The sequence below is a fragment of the Gymnoscopelus microlampas genome (assembly GCF_963454915.1).
Source record: "Gymnoscopelus microlampas genome assembly, chromosome: 8".
NCBI classification, from domain to species: Eukaryota; Metazoa; Chordata; class Actinopteri; order Myctophiformes; family Myctophidae; genus Gymnoscopelus; species Gymnoscopelus microlampas.
In genome coordinates this window covers 39,683,504-39,701,003 of record NC_139945.1, presented here as the reverse complement: position 1 = coordinate 39,701,003, position 17,500 = coordinate 39,683,504, and the positions used below count along the sequence as shown (strand labels likewise).

Below are 17,500 nucleotides of genomic sequence, written 5' to 3'. Positions count from 1 at the left end.
GGGCAGTGTGTTCAGCCTCGCCTGGTCTGCAGATGGCACCCAGCTGTCCGGGGCCTGTGGCAACGGGCACGTCATCTTTGCCCATGTGGTGGAGCAGTGCTGGGAGTGGAAGAGCTTTGTAATCACCCTCACCAAGCGGAGGACCATGCAGGTACAGAGAGAGAGAGCAATGATAAGAGAATACTTTCTTGCAATCAAATGGGATTTGCTTTGTAATAAATTGAGTTTCACATTAGTATTTCCCCCCGCCGTGGCCAAAGGCCAAGCCATCTGAAATAAAGTTTGTCCATATATCTATGTAATTTATGTATGTCCCCTCAACAGTTCAGCTTTCACAGCTCCTGCTGTGCATGACATCACCAAACAGAACCACATTTGGCCATGAAAGCCTGAAATTCCTGGTGAAGTAAAAGTGCAATTGAAACTCATGAAGACTGTGAAAGAGTGTATGTAAAAAAAAAAAAAAACTTTTGTTATTATTGGTGAGGCATTTATAAATGTCACTATTTCCATTTGGCCAAATGAGGCGTAGATCATCACCACACTAGGAGTTGATCACAAGCAAATGTGTAGTGCAGCTTCGCCACATTGAACATTGTTATTTGTGTGGTTTCAATCACGAAACATACTACAACTTACTGATGGTATGGGAAGCCACACCATTAATAGACTGTATGACTTCTTCAATATACACACACACCCAATACAGTGTTAGGCCTGGGCTGGGACTGACTTTAATGAAAACCCCCTTTCTTTTCTTCTTTTTTATTTTTTCCCAGACCACAGTATAAGACAGACTGTTTTACAAACTACAAGTTTGTTCAATGTGTTTTTAAGACATAAGGTATTGAAAGAGAAAAAGGAAAAACAGAGCATCTCTCACTCTCCCCCACAAAAACACTTGATATTGAGCAGGCGAGCATTCACGGACCTTGGCTCAGTTGATCAGCCCGCGTAGCGAGTGAGAATAAATTGGCATGATACTAGAGGCGGACACCAGCTAGAGAAGAGAAGTGAGCGGAGCTGGCCGCGTGGAGAGGCAGACAGTTCCCAGGCCCAGGCTACTTGCAGCCATACATTATAGTTAGACCCTCCCAGTGTGCCAGGCAGTCCAGCAGTGACAATGGCCAGCCTGTGTAGCTGCCTCCCTCACTCCACCACTCTCCACTGTTTAAACTCACACTAACCACAAGGTAGCCTTTACACCCATATGACACACCCACATGCGCACACACACTCTTACAGAGACACAGAGTGGCATGTACACACACACACACACACACACACACACACACACACACACACACACACACACACACACACACACACACAGAAAAAAACATGTGCACAACCGCACATATACACACACTTGCCATAGACAGCTCGACCAATTGCAGTTTGTGTAAACCAAACAAACTTAGGTCGTCAGCCATTTATTTTCAGCCTTGCAGGACTTTTTTTTCTTGTCTTTCTTGTCTTTCTTGTCTTTCTTTCAGAATCAGATCAGAATCAGGTTTATTGTAACATCACAGGTTTACAAGGTAAAAAAGTGGGTGAAATTCGTTTTTGTACATCACTCCCACTTTCTTTTCTTTCTTTCTCTTTCTCTTTCTCTTTCTCTTTCTCTTTCTCTTTCTCTTTCTCTTTCTTTCTCTCTGTCTCTTTCCTCCCCTCTTCTCTCCTCTCCTCTGTCCTTTTTTTTTGAAAGTGCACATCTGCCAATGGTTTGTGAATCAGGCGGCTAAATTTACCACCTTGCGGTCGCGTGTTTTTATTCGTAGTCGCGTTGCGTGTAAATTTGGCTCGCTGGAGGGGACAGAGGAGGAAGATTTGTAAAGCTGTAAAAATACCCCACCGCATCCCACCTTTCACCTGGTACTGGAAGAGGCCTTTCATTCATTCATTCACTCACTCACAAGGAGAGCGAGAGGAAGTATTTATCTATGCAGGTGAAAAAAAGGGAGTACACGCCAGTACACATACACATACTGTACAGTACACAGTGAAAACAGTCCTCTCTGTCCACAGTTGCCCCTACTGTACAAACGCGCTGACATACTGTGGACTGTTTCCTGTGTATATTAAGGCTAAATACGCTCTACTGTGTGCGTGACTCAGCCCCACCACAACCACACCTGCCCCATCAGTAAAAAAAAAGAAAGAAAATCTCTTGCTAATTCGCGCTTGTTTGATTAAAACGTATGTTTGTATATGAGAATCATATTCTGTGCCTACTTCCTGATTCCATTCACTTGCCTCTTCTGTTTTGCTCTGCCGCCCCTCTCTATCAGGTGAGGAACGTGGTGAACGACGCCGTGGACGTGCTGGAGTTCAGGGACCGGGTCATAAAGGCATCTCTGGCTCACGCTCACCTGGTGGTGGCCACCTCACTGCAGTGCTACGTCTACAAGTATGTGCCTCTCTCTCCTCTTTGACCTACTCTTATGTCTCTGTGATGCTTTTGCCACCATCACCTTCATATTAAGGTCCTGTCCTGCATCCCTTTTTCTTTTTTGCTTTTCCTTTACTCCCTTGTTCTAATCTAGGGCTTGTGGGTTTGTAGGCCATTTTCTCCACAGCAAATGTTAAGGATGCTGCATGTTGTTGCATGAGATGTGTGAGTAACTGAGTAACCTGTGTGTGTGTGTGTGTGTGTGTGTGTGTGTGTGTGTGTGTGTGTGTGTGTGTGTGTGTGTGTGTGTGTGTGTGTGTGTGTGTGTGTGTGTGTGTGTGTGTGTGTGTGTGTGTGTGTGTGTGTGTGTGTGTGTGTGTGTGTTACGCAGCACCAGGAACTGGAACACTCCACTCGTCTTTGACCTGAAGGAGGGAACAGTCAGCCTCATACTTCAGGCTGAAAAGTGAGTTGCTCTCTCTGTCTCTCTTTTTGAGAGATGAATGGGGGTCCATCTATCTCCTCCTGTCTGTGTTCATTCCAATAGCAGAGCAGCAGGGACAACAGGCTGTTGGGTCATCTATCAGCCTATATGCGTCATTACTCCACATGCTTAAGTATTCACACTGACACAACCACACGCACACATACGGTACACACACGCACACGAACAGACACACATACTATACACAAACGCACACATACAGGTAGCACCTACTTTAACCTTAGCTGCACTGTCCTCCAATAGGGCTTAGAGTGCAACCACAGATGGAAATTAGCTTGATATTAGGTAGCTCTTGTGCAATATTCCCATATAGGGCTAAGTGGATTACTGGCAATTCAGTATTCACATTCGTGCACAGCAGGGCTCACTGAGTAATTCAATGCAGTGTTTAATGTGTATTTAATGTTGAAACGACCCACTCCTTTCAGCTGATTGACTCTTTATGCTCGTCTTGCCTCCTCCCAGACACTTCCTCCTGGTGGACGGGGCGGGCCTGTACGTGTTCACCTATGAGGGTAGATTAATTTCCAGCCCCAGGTTCCCCGGCATGAGGACTGACATCCTCAACACCCAGGCCATCTCTCTGAGTAATGACACTATTGCCTTCAGAGACAGAAGTGATGAGAAAGGTAAATTAACCTGCTGTCTCTCTGTCTGTCCTATAACTTGTCTGTTCACAGGAGGAATACTAGTGATTTAGCATGAATTGTTCTCTCTCTCTGTGTTTTAGTCATCTTCTTGCTTGACGCCCTGACGGGGAAAGCCCTTGGCGACAGCAAGCCCTTGACTCACAAGGTGGGTTATTCATTCTTCCCCGTCTTCCCCGTACCATTCTCTCTCTCCTTCTGTCTCCCTCTCTTTTTCTGTCTTTCTCTCCGCCCCTCCCCAACCTATACAACTCTCCCAATAAGCACGGGTGAGTTCTTTGAACTATGTCTCTCTGAGCAAAAGTAAATAAATGAACACCCGCCCAGGGGGAGAAGGGGGGTGTGCAGTAAAACTAGAAGGAAAGACATAGAATGAGAGGGAATGAATTAGAAGCGAGCAGAGAGAGGAGGAGGAGGAGGAGAATCAGAGGTAGCCTGGCTCAGCAGTTACTGTTTGTCAGCATGGCTTTGTCTGCCAGCACTCCACAGCTCCAACACAGAGACGCACTGCACTGGAGCCAGCTGGCTCTGGCCTGCACACACACACACACACACACACACACACACACACACACACACACACACACACACACACACACACACACACACACACACACGCTTACTCTCACACTTTTGGCAGTGCATTGTGGGGTCACAATACTAACCCTTCTCCCCCTCGCCTCTCCTTTCCTGATCTCTTTGCTCCCCTCCATCATTTTCTCTCTCCCTCCCCTCCCCTCTCTTCTCTCCTACCTTTTTATTGTGTGTGTGTGTGTGTGTGTGTGTGTGTGTGTGTGTGTGTGTGTGTGTGTGTGTGTGTGTGTGTGTGTGTGTGTGTGTGTGTGTGTGTGTGTGTGTGTGTGTGTGTGTGTGTGTGTGTGTGTGTATGTGTGGGGTGTGTGGGTGTATACATAGCTGGAGGTGGTGGAGATAGCGCTAGACCAGTGCGGGCCGTCCAGCGACAGGAAGATTGCCTTGATAGACAAGAACCGCGACCTGTACTTGACCTCTGTGCGCCGTCTTGGACGAGAGCACAACATCTGCAAGATTGGTGAGGCGGGGGAGGGGAGTTTGCCTGGCAGCGGAATCAGTGACTTTATTCTTTTCTTATATATATATATATACACTTCTAATGTGTTTCTCATTCTGTGATTAATCACACATTGTTCACTTGAATGCCTTTTTACCTTTTGTGTAAACCCATTCATTACCAAGTGGAAACATTAAAATACCATGTGATTTCAATGCATCTGGGATTTGAGTTTGGAGAAATACACATCTTGTGTTACTTATACTTTCCCTCGCTATCACAAAATGTGTTAAAGTTTTCTTCTTTTCCTTGAGTTATTCAGGGAAGCCCATTGAGAGCAAGATCTGATAACAGCATATAAAACATATGAAATACATACATAATGAAAAACAATAACAAACATTTGAATCATATTACAATCATCACAGATGCAAATAGATATAGTGTTACATGAAACAGGTGCAGTTACTATGTAATGTGTCCTCAAGAAGTACCGGTACCCTAAATGTCTCTATTGAGACCAATCGCTCCAGTTTCAGTCCTGAGTCCTGAAGTTTGTTCCTTTTGTGTGGAGCATAATAAATGAAAGCAGTCTTTCCTTGTTCACTGCTCTTCCGTGGACTGGTATATCTAATGTGTGTTTGTGAACGTGTTGCAGGTCCAGTAACCTTTTGGCTCTAAAAGTGAAGATAGGTATAAAGGAAGCTTACCACACAAAAATAAAATACAATGCTGCTCTCTACTTACTGCGAGAGATGGCCAATCCACTTTATCATATAAAATACAGTGATGGGTGAGATAATCATCACCAGTGATAAAACGTAGGGCACTGTGGTAGACTGCATCAAGAGGCTTAAGTGTGGAGATTGAAGCATGCATGTACAGCACATCACCATAGTCAAACACAGACATTGTGACAGATTGAATAACTGTTTTTCTGCTGGTAAAAGAAAAGCAGGACCTGTTTCTGTAGAGGAAACCAATCTGTCCTTTTCTCCACATGAATCTTAAATGAGAGCTTGGAATCTAGCCAAATGCCCAGGTATTTATGAGATGAGACCAGCTCAATTTGTTCACCTTTAAGAGTGTAAACACCAGAAGAGGGATTTGTGTTTAGAGACCTAGTAAATACCATGCATTTTGTTTTGTTAGGGTTCAGAACAAGCTTAAATCTACACCATGAATTAAAAAAAAAAATAGAAAATGTGCTCCTCGGAGCACAGGTCTCCAACAGCGGACCCGTGCTATTTTAACCAAAGGAAATCACTTGCCCTATCTTTAACCATAGTTTTCTAGAAATGTTCAATATTACATATTGCCACGTGTCACTTGACCAATGTTAGCTTGGCTGATGGATAGGTGTGTCACTTCAAAAAATATAAATGATTTTTTGAAGTGACACACCTATTTATAGGACTCTATTTCATCATGTCACGTGAAGCTTGACCAATGTTAGCTTGGTGGACACACGGAAGGACGAGAACGAAAACATAGTCTCCTGGCGGAGACAAATATATATTTAATATCATATTGTTTATGTCCCTCAAACGTTTTTCAAAAGGTTTGAGCCTAAATCAAGCCTCAGATATACTCAGAGCCGGTCCACCCTATACGCACACTACGCAGGTTGCGTAGGGCCCCGCCTACCCGCCGATCAAAGGGGCCGCCTCTCCGCCCCCTCCCTTCAGCAGAAAATAACGTGCATTACTGCGTTCACATCAGCGCAGGCTGCGCAGCACTGCTTGGCTTGAATGAGACAGCTGCTGCAGGCTGTCTGATTGGCTGTCAGTGGCACGCTCTGGTGTGTGCTGTCTGCTCCGCCTCCCCTCCCCTCTCAGTGACAGTGAGAGTGTTTTGGTAACCCTAACCCTAAAACCGAAATAAAGTAACAAAAAAAGTAACTTTATCCGCGGGAAACCCGAAAAAAAATCGTGCGCGCGCGCACACGAGGGACACATGCACGCGCGCTGCGCACGCGTGCATGTGTCCCGTATCCTGCGTAGGGCCCCTGTGGAGTCTAAACCGGCACTGGATATACTCATTCCAACTAACTTCTCTCTGGCTTATAAAGCACTTTCACCTGCAATACCACATTGTCCTCATTTGCACCTGGTGCTATTGAGCCAGTTTGTATGCATGTTATCTCCTGGTTCTGAGTGGAAAAAGTTTTTTAAAAAAAGAAGAAAAAAAGTTGGAACTGAAAAACGGGAGGGATTGTACCGCTAGTGACGTCACTTTCGGGGCTAAATTGGTTTGGCCTGTTTTGAGACCAATTTACATAAAACTCCAGATATGCTGTGAAAGCCTGAGTGTTCAAACTGGGGTATTTTTTGGGATAGAAGAGAGGTAGGGGAGACCAAAAACACACAAAAAAGAAGGAAAAGTTCAAATTCATTGTGTAGTCCCTTTAAGGTTAATTAGAGCCCATTGAAACCTATTGAAGGCAGTCGTCCGCATAAAAATAGACATCCCAGTGCGGGGAGGGGATTGCAATATTGTTAACATAAAGAGTGAATAAGTTACATGGGTTAATCTTGTCAAGTGGCTCATGTTGTCAAAAGCTGACAATAACACAGCATAACAGAATAACAGTATTACGTATGTACATGCTTTCTAACTCGCAGGGACCATGGTGCACACTATGGCGTGGAACGATGCGGCTAACATCTTATGCGGCATCCAGAACAACCAGTTCACAGTGTGGTACTACCCCAGTGCTGTCTTCATTGACAAGGAACTGCTACCTAAAACAGTGTATATGAAGGACGGCAGGTAGCTACTCAACATCACGTCACAGCTCCAGCCATTAACATGTCTTTGTTTAGTTTAACCACTTATGCCTGATTTATTATTCTCGTACGACGGTGTGGTCTGGTGAAAAATAGCTGATTTACAAGCTCATAATTTAGCTTGTAGAAACCTTTTGTATGCCCAAAATTGGGTGACAGGTTTTAGGTGTATTTTATACACAGTAAAATGCTCAGTGTACATGTACAACATTTAATTTAACATTATTACAATGACACAACATACATGCACATAATGAGAAGTGGTGCTCATAGTTTTGGGGAACACGCCAGGGATGCTGAGTTGGAGAGCAGAATTTTCTGAGTGGGTGAAAAAAAATGGATTACAAAAATCGTGGGATAATAAATTCACAAGAAAATACATTCTGAGTGCATGGGGTGCAGAAGCAGCACTTTTTCTTATTTGATCAATGTATATTGATAACGGAGTAGACCACCATGAATCTCTATATATGCACACACATAACACGTGCGCACACAAACACTGACAGAGCCTACCTAGTGAATGAGTTCAGGGTTGCTGAGGCTATGTTAGCCCCATCCATGATCCATGTAAAAGATGATACACTGCTCAAAATAATTAAGGGAACACTTTGATCCCTTCATTCTTTTGAGCAGTTTTTGTTAGCAGTATGTACACAGTTCATAAAACTCAAAATAATTAAGGGATCAAAGTGTTCCCTACATTTCTTTGAGCAGTATATTATATGCTATAACATGTTGCATCCATCCATGAGTTAATGAACAGGCAGTCCCCTAACTGCACAAAGAATTTACCACCAGCCTTCTTTTCTTTTTATATATATCTCACTATTGATAATTGCGAACAGGCAGACTAACTTACGTAAATAGCCTTGGGAACTAATGGTTCCTGAGTCATGTGGTCCATATAGGTCTGGAGCCTATCTCCTGTTTCCATAGTGTGAGGCAGCTTGATGTACAAGTACATCCCCTGGACATGACTATAGTGTGTCACAGGGACTTACCCCTAGTCCAACCCATGATGCCGAGTGTAAAGTAGTGAGGCATGCCATTGAGTACCACTTTTATAGTCTTTGGTATAATCTGAGTTCCCAGAAGTTTTCGCCAGCTCTCGCATACAAACGGGAGAGGCGAGGAACTTCTGGGCCAGAGCCCTGGTATTTGTGGGCGGGATGTAACTTATGCTCAGAATCTGAGCGGACACGCCTCTTACCGGTCTGTGAGCTGTGCAACTCGTGAAAAAGTCAGACGAGAGGCAAACAGCAGTACACAACAATGGCGGCCGCAATTTCTCAAGGGGAAATGCTTCCCGTCGCTCCTATTTACATGCAACACCCACTGCATGTGGATCCCGCCCCCTTTTCTTCATTGGCTGTTGATTTGAATCAGAACGCAGTGGCCGCGCCCCTGCTGTCCAAGCTCCGAGGCTATGCCTCCCAGACTATCTTTGGTATGACTCGGCCTGGGATAGAATCCCCAGCCTCCTAATCTCTGGGCATTCTAACCACAAGGCCACTGAGCTGGTGGCAGACTAACTTATTTCTTAGAAATTATGACCACGAACACAGTGCTAACTGGGTTCCCCTCGCTGTAGTTTGTATGTGCATCAGATGCATTATTTTAAGACTAGGTTTTTTTTCAGCCTGAAAACTACTGTACTTCTGTACTTAGTCATGAATGCTATTATTCATACCCAGGGAGTTTGTAAGGTACTGCATACTACCACGGCGTGTTAGGGCCATCTAGGTGAATGGTTGTCTTTAACAACCAATCAATTCTAATTCAGGAACTGCATTATGTTTACGTGCACTTCTCTTCTTGCCCTTGTGCACTGTTTGTGTTTTCCCCCTTACACAGTGAGTTCAGCCATGCGCCCCACATCCTGAGCTATGTGGGCACTAAGGTGACCGTTCGTCAAGGAGACGGTTCGGTAGTCTACACCACCGTGTCCCCCTACCCAGCCCTGCTCCATGACTACAGCGCCTCTGCCCTATGGGAGGATGCATTGCGCCTCTGCCGCTTCGCCAAGGTAGCACACACTCATACGTATATACACTTTATATCCTGTATTCTTTTCTACTTCCGTACACGTACGAACCCAGGTCTCCCACACGGGAAGATACACTGAAGCCAAACATCTTAACCACTAGCCTAAAGGGGAATCCCCCATGGCCAGGGGAGATATTAAGCTTTTGGTCTTCTGTCAGAGGCTCTGAGCCACTCTGACACACACAAAGGCAAATGTATTTAACATTTGTCAACTTCAGTCTGTTCCATCTTTCCCTCAAGTTGGACAATTGTAAATCAAATGTGGTATAGGCTGGCCTGTTTAGAAAAACATTTATTTCAATCAGGTGTTGTGTTTATGAAGAATATGTAGTTGCAGTTGCACTGGTGTGATAAAGCATAAGTGCAGAGCCACACTTGCACATACTCATAATGTGAGAAACTGCCATAAAGCTAATGCCTGTTACACATAATACAACTCTACGCGACTTTTAGACTCCATTTACACCTTGCGTTAAAAGGCAGTCTGTATCTGGATATCTTATTTGGATCATGAACAATCCTATGTCACCCTTGAGTTTACACCAGGTATTTGTATTCTTGTTTGTCTGCATTTCTGTCCGCATTGTGATCAGATTTGTTTTCGCGTGTGCAAATGGAAAGTTCTAAAGCACACGAGTAGGTAGGGTGGCATCAAGTCATATAAAACATGACAGGTCTTGGGTCACCAGAGATGATGCTGCTGTACAGCCAGTACTTACCTTTCCTCTTCTGAGGAAGGAGTTGGCTTCAACATTTAGTTTTCAGGCGGCAACAGAAATGATGGCAGTTTGTTTGTAGAAACTGTAAATGCTACTCTCTACTGCTTTTGTCTTCTTCATAACTTGTACTATTTTGTATTTATTTTCCTTTAATTTGTTAATACATCCAGTATTATTTTCTTGTTTTTTGTAATTGTCTGCGGAGCAATGTTTCACTGCTTGTACCTGAATTGAATTGAATGCCTTTATTGTCATTGTACAATGTACAATGTAATTTTGTGCAACCCCTCAGAGATACCTAAAACACAATATAAACAAAATAAAGCAAAAACACCAGCATAAAATCGGTATATACATCAAATAATCAGTGTTGTAGTTAATCTAATAGAAACACATCAGACCATCAGTAAGTACAGTTCATTGGTATGAACTGGAAAACCGCAAGGTTCCCAGTTCGATCCCGGGCTGGGGCGCTCCCCTAGAGTTAGTGTCGAAGTGTCCTTGAGCAAGACGCTGAACCCCTAATTGCTCCCGATGAGCAGGTTGGTGCCTTGCATGGTTTCCTCCGCCATCGGTGTATGAATGTGTGTGTGAATGGGTTAATGGCACAATCAATGTAAAGTGCTTCGGATAGAAGCGCTATATAAATGCACCACTTACCACTTACTTACCATTGGTATCATAAATTATTGCATGTAATATTTGTATTATTGCACAGTTGCAAAGCCTATTCTTCAGAGTTTAGTTCTCTGATGGCACATGGGTAAAACTGTAAAAAAAAAAAAAAAGACTGTGCGTGCGGCTCTTAATTGACCTATAGTTCCTTCCAGTAGACACATCGGAGTAAAAAGATGGTTGCCTGGGTGAGATGAGTGTGTTGATTGTTTGAGGCCCGACATAGACATCAGGTTCTGAATCTGTATATGTCCTCAAGCCATACTGTCTGCTGATGATTTCCTGTGTTGATTTGATGACTCTGAAGTGCTTTTTTGTCAGCCACAAAGCAGCTAGCATACCACACCAACATACCTTAGGTGTGTACGCTTTCGTCAGAGCAGTTTTATTTATTGTCTTAAGAAAATAGTCGCTGTTGTGCCTTCTTCACTAGGGAGGTTGTATTGACAGTCCATTTGAGGTTCTGGGACATGAACCGGGGCGGCAGTGGCTCAGGGGTAGGTAGAGTGGCCGGATGGGAACCGCAAGGTCCCCAGTTCGATCCCGGGCTCCCCCAGAGTTAGTGTTGAAGTGTCCTTGAACAAGACACTGGACCCCTAATTGCTCCCGATGAGCAGGTTGGTGCCTTGCATGGCATGCAATAAACCCTCTTGAATCTACTGGAGTGGTCACTCACTGTGGATGAGTGAATGAAGTGATGACTTGTTTAAGCGGATGATGTCATTTTCGTTCTGTGAATGTGAATGGATGGCAAACTAAAGAGTGAGTCCCAAATTTGACTATATCTCAAATATAATCTGAGATAATCTGATGACGTTGTTATTCTTTGAGCAGGTGTTTTCTCCCTAATATGAACATGGATTGAGTTGACACCTGGCTGACTTTGACTGGCGTTACAATGTGATTCGGACCACCTCCAGATGTGGTCTGGGAGGTCTGATCACATTCTGATCCTAAAGGGTGTCTAGGCCAGTGTTTCCCAAACAACGGGTGTCTGTGGGCCCATTTTTATGGTTCTTTGAATATACCCCCCCCCCCCTTTTTCCCTCTTTATTTACATTTTCTGCAATTTTGTTTGTTTTTGTTAATAATTAAAAAACAAAAATACATTAAATGAATATTTAATGTATTTTTGTAAGTTTGTGTTTCGGGAAAACACCAAATGTCTCTTTTGGGTCTTGAGCTGAAAAAGTTTGAAAACCACTGTTCTACCCAAATAGGAATCTAGGGTGACTAATTTCAGAATTCCCCAGACTTTCCACCACAATTCAAATACCTCTTATTGAGCCACCTGCCTGTGAGAGAGGGAGAGAAAGGGAGAGTCAGAGAGAAAGGGAAAACGTATAGCTATTTCATTTTTATAATACACAATATCAAATATCATGTCTGTTCATGCTGTTAATGTATGTGCTATATGGAAAAGGTAAATGATCCAATTTTTGTATTCTGTTGCAAGTTTCAACTTGGCTCGGCACAAATCTTTGGTCTGAACTAGGATTTAGAAGTCGTATTTTTTACTATTATGGTATTTTATTAAGGTTTCGAGGCCTATCAGGCTCGAAGCCTTATTGCATTCCTTGGCTTTCGTGTTCTTCCGCTGTTTTTTTCAGTTCTGGCCTAACCGCGTGGTCACTTTTTACGAAACTTGGCAATATGGTAGAGGGCTATGCCAAACAGCCAAGGCCCGAAACTCAAAACCATTGGCCAAAGGGTGGCGCTGTAGCACTCAATTGAAAATGCCAACTTTGAACAGGTACAACTCATGCCCTGTTTGACCTACAGCCATGAAACTTCGATACACTCATGCGTCTCCTCATGCCTAACAACTTTCACACTCTGACTTTTGACCTCTGAGCTTTAGATCTCCCACCATTTTGAATTATATGAAAAGCAGTTAAAATCAAACTCCTCCTGGGATTTTTGAGCAATCTGCACGAAAACGTTGAACTTTTGACCTATACCAACAGATTTATGGGAGTGGATTTTTTCTAAGGGAAAAGTTAAGCTTTTATGAGCCAATGAATATTGCAGTTTTATGACAATTATTCATCTGCCCCTAACACATACATGCAGACTCACATTTGTTTGAAACTTTGCAGTAATGCAGAGGATCATTCCAAATATCACTGAAACCGATCTTACTCCAATTGGTCAAAGGGGGGCGCTATATCAATTTTTTGCAAACTTTAAACAGGCAAAAGTCACGCCTCGTTTGGCCGACAGCCGTGAAACTTGCTTACACATGTGCCTTGACTCATGAGGAACCCATCTATCACTTTGACCAGTAAGCTCCGCCCTTAGATTTTACGCCATATTGAGCAGTTTGAAAAACATTTAAACCAAGGATTTCTGAGCAATTTGCGTGAAACTGTGTCAAATGTGTGAGCTCCTTTTTCACCACTTCAGGTCTGTTGGTCCAATGGCTTGATTGCTTAATCATTTGCCTTGAAACCACAGGGTCGCCGGTTCGAGTCCCACCTCATGCAGACTTCAGACTCAATTGCATTGCACACAACATGCTCATTTGGCGACTGCCCATCGATGGCAGGGGAGTGGCAGAGAAAGGGGGTAGAGCTCTCTGGTTGGCTGTTTAGCCTTGCAAGCAGGGGTAGCGGGGGCCCTTTCACATATGCAATGGCGGTGATACTCGCGGTAAATTAAACGTAGCCTATTTTGTCTGCATAACGCATTGAGTGCATAACGTATTGCTGCATAGCGTGCTTGCTCAAAATGTGTGTGTGTGTGTGTTGTATGACGTGTTGTATTGTAATGTGTGCACTTGTGGCTCTCACTCAAACACCAAAAGATGGAAAGAACGCAAGTAATCAGCTGTAAGTGAGCATTAAGTGTTTATCCTGTATTTGACTTACCAATATCATAAGCACTTTCGCCTGCTTTTCTCTAAGGCAAAGTCCTAATAAAGTCCAACTGATTCAAACCACTTTGGATGTAAAGAGCAGCGCAAGACCTAGCAAGCTGGCGAGGCTTTTAGGCTCTTAGTCTTGTTTGTTTTCTTCGGTTTGCATCTGTCATCTGTCTGTCTGTCAGCGTCTTGTATGTCACAAATCTGTCTCACTGTAATGCTCAAAAGAGGGATGGGACAGTTAGTGATGATTTATTTACATAATGGTGTATATTTGTTGACTGGTTATTTGGCGTGTGAGTATTTATACAACTGACCTCAAGATGATGACATGCACTGTTGCCTACGACCATGACACAGTCCTGTATTGTGTGTGTGTGTGTGTGTGTGTGTGTGTGTGTGTGTGTGTGTGTGTGTGTGTGTGTGTGTGTGTGTGTGTGTGTGTGTGTGTGTGTGTGTGTGTGTGTGTGTGTGTGTGTGTGTGTGTGTGTGTGTGTGTGTGTGTTGTGGGGGGGGGGGGTGGGGAGAGAAATAAAGGGATAGAGAGATTGAGTCTGTAGAGAGAGGTAGCAGAGAGCTTTATGGGACTAGACCAGCAGGCTTTAATTAGACCCCAATTAGCCTGGTGACACCATTTACCGGATTTACCCCCCCACCCCCCCCCCCCAGACTACACTCATAAATATACACTCCAGCGCACGCATGTGTATACACTTACACACACAACACAGTGTCCGGTGAGAGCGTCTATAGTGAGCCTTTGCATGGGTTATGATGCAATAACCACAATGCGAGAGAGAGAGATGAGAGAAGGGATTTGAAGGAAACAAGGGAAAAAAGAGAGAGAGCCATTGGTTATAAGAGCTTTTTCCCCTGCTCCCCTCCTCCACCTACTTCTGGTAAGAGTCTGGTGGCAGTGTGGCTTTTCCCAGAATCACAGAGTATTTTCTTGTCAGTAAGCCCTCACCTGATGGGATTAGCTGTCTTTAATACGCATGCTGTATATACGTATATATATGTATACAATTTGAGCACACACACAATTAAAGAGGAAGGGATTTAGACTCCACATCAGCAGTAAGTCAGAGAGTACACATTGAACCAAAGGATTACTATTGCATTTCTAACATTTTCTTTGTGTCTCTTTGGCCTTCGGCGAAGAATGATCATGTATTTTGTGTTGTTGTCGCAGGCAGTCATTTCTGTTTGTTTTGTTTTGATGATGAAATGTGATTGGGGGAGTACAGAGTAGTACTGTATGTGCGGTTTGCTCATCTGTCAGCCAACTGGTGGTTTAGTCTTCCATCAACAAATTGATGCACCGTACGTCACCAATAAAGTAGTGACGTACGTCAACACTCATTTCTCTGTATTTTACGATATGGGATAATCGGAAGCTGCATAATACAAATGTGTTATGTTTTGTGTGTGTGTTGTGTGCTCATCCATACTTTTTTGTATTACTTTATTGCAGGTTTTTACATTACAAGTTATCATCGTTTGTTTTATTTTTTACAATATGCATCAAAGAAAAAGGAACAAAAAAGGACAAAACATAACTGTAACAAAATAAAAGTAAGAAAAAAAGAATAACTTTTTTCTTTTTACATAAATTATTATATAAATATGCAGCGTACAGTATATATATAAAGGAGGGTTGGGGGGTTCCTGTAGTACTCTTAGTTTTACTGTTGTGCTTAATGTATTTCTGTGACCCATTTACTAATTTAAAAGTTTCTTTGAACTCTTCAAATGTTAGTTTCCAGGTATTTCTAGATGGTGGTTTAACATCCAGCCATTTCCATGTGATTTGTTTTAACATAACTATGCGTATTATTGTATGCAGATATCTCCTTCCATCTCTATTTCTAATGGTATGGTACTGTACGTAATACGATATTGGATGGTAGTAAGGGCTTCTTCAAATGAAAACTGCTTAGGATTTGTTCCTGGACTGCCCCAAAACCTTTCAACAATACACCCAGCAAAAATAAAAGATTGTGTGCATGGTTAATCTTCCTTGTTGCACATTTCCTCCAGCAATCGGCACTGCCTGTATTTTGATATGATTTTTGGTGTTATGAATAGCCTCACGTTAATTTTCCAGGCAAATTCTTTCCAATATTTTGACTGTGTTGAAAGTTCTTTTACATCTTTCCAATCTTCTCCCAAAATTATGATTGCCAGTTTCGTTTCCAATTTCTCTTTAGTGTTTTGTAACTTTATTTCCTGTAGGATTCTATACAGTTAGATTTGACTATTTTCAATTATTAATTAAATCCAGTAACCCATGCGTTCTCTGACACTGTTCTCTCTGCTGTTTCATGAGATAGCTCCTCATTTGTAAATATTTATTAAGTACCCTTTGTAAGTTATTTTAACCTATATTAAATGTAGTTACTAATGTTTCAAATCATATTATTTGTAATCATCTGTGACTACAAATAATTATACTTTTACTCCACTACAATTATTTTGTATATATAGTTACTAGTTACTTTGTAGATTTTGATTATTATTACAAAACATACATTACCCACTTCAGCCCTATATACATTTCGGCAATTTGAAAATAGACGATCTACTTGTAGATCAGCTACGATCAACTTGTAGCTTGTAGATCTCAAGATTTTTATACATTTTATACATTTGAAAACTTTTGAAATGGGACATTCTGCATAATGCGTACTTTCTACTTTTGGTACTCAAAGTACATTTTGATACCAACACTTTTTTACTTTTACTTATGTAATTTTTTTTAATTCCGGACTTTTACTCCGCAGAGCATTTCTACATTGCATTATTGATACTTTCACTTAAGTAAAAAATGTGAGCACATTTTCCACCACTGTGCAGAGTGCACATGCATCCTCATGTGCATGTCAGTTTGAATGCCCTGCAGTAGGATTGTAATGAGGTCTATGTGGTGGAGATGAGCAGACTGCTAATGTGGACCCTGTCCCTCCGAGACGCCGTCATAATGACCACCATGTCCCTTTAATAGTATGCACTCCTTGTGTGCGCGCACACACACACACACACACACACACACACACACACACACACACACACACACACACACACACACACACACACACACACACACACACAGCTCAAAGTGCCCCATCCTTTGGTAATAACAAGGGGCATACTTGTCGCAACCACATTATCTGCAGTTCCCCTCATCTTAAAGGGATATTTCACTTTCAAACTTTTTTTTAGGTCATTTTAACATCTACTCAGGCTTTGTGAGATTAAAAAAAAAAAAAAATACAATAAAGAAATAAGAATTATGAATAAGGTAATCAAAAAAACATGGCTCCCTCACGTATTAGGAGGGCAGTATGAGTCACCAGAACCAAGGACGGGTGTTTTTGATAAATCTATCATGGTTGAAATGGAGTTTGAAGTTACAATGGGTTTGTATAGTTTGTAGTATATAAAGTCTGATGGAATGAATATCAAATATCTACATACTGAATCAAGCAACTTACAAACTGTCTGGGGTACTACTCATAAAAGCCAGAGTAGACCCCAAACAAGTTTGAAAGTGAAATATCCCTTTAAGCTATCCTGCAACTTGCACCTGATAGAGGATAGCATTTTGAATAAAAAATATTGTGAACTGACCTGCCTATTTAAATGGAGAGTAAAGTGAAAAAATATGTCCTGATGTTTCACTTGTGAAACATCTGTTCGCACAAGTGTGTGTGAGAAAAGGGTGTGTAAGACATTGTCTGTCGTTTTTTCCGTCCCTTTAGGAACAGTCCTTATGGGCATGTCTTGCTGGGATGGCGATGGCTAACAGGGAGTTAACTGCAGCAGCGGTGG

General features: G+C 42.5%; 1 protein-coding gene across 1 annotated transcript in view; it reads left to right on the top strand.

The window, feature by feature from the left end:
- Nucleotides 1-17,500, top strand: part of ift80 (intraflagellar transport 80 homolog (Chlamydomonas)) — a 58,730-nt gene that overhangs the window by 39,052 nt on the left and 2,178 nt on the right. The window contains exons 7-15 of the mRNA XM_084064916.1: nucleotides 1-151; nucleotides 2,292-2,410; nucleotides 2,784-2,858; nucleotides 3,363-3,526; nucleotides 3,628-3,692; nucleotides 4,460-4,595; nucleotides 7,199-7,346; nucleotides 9,221-9,392; nucleotides 17,431-17,496. The exon at nucleotides 1-151 is cut by the window's left edge and continues 29 nt beyond it. Of these exons, the coding sequence (XP_083921042.1) occupies nucleotides 1-151; nucleotides 2,292-2,410; nucleotides 2,784-2,858; nucleotides 3,363-3,526; nucleotides 3,628-3,692; nucleotides 4,460-4,595; nucleotides 7,199-7,346; nucleotides 9,221-9,392; nucleotides 17,431-17,496 (1,096 nt within the window). The remainder of the gene's footprint in view (nucleotides 152-2,291; nucleotides 2,411-2,783; nucleotides 2,859-3,362; nucleotides 3,527-3,627; nucleotides 3,693-4,459; nucleotides 4,596-7,198; nucleotides 7,347-9,220; nucleotides 9,393-17,430; nucleotides 17,497-17,500) is intronic.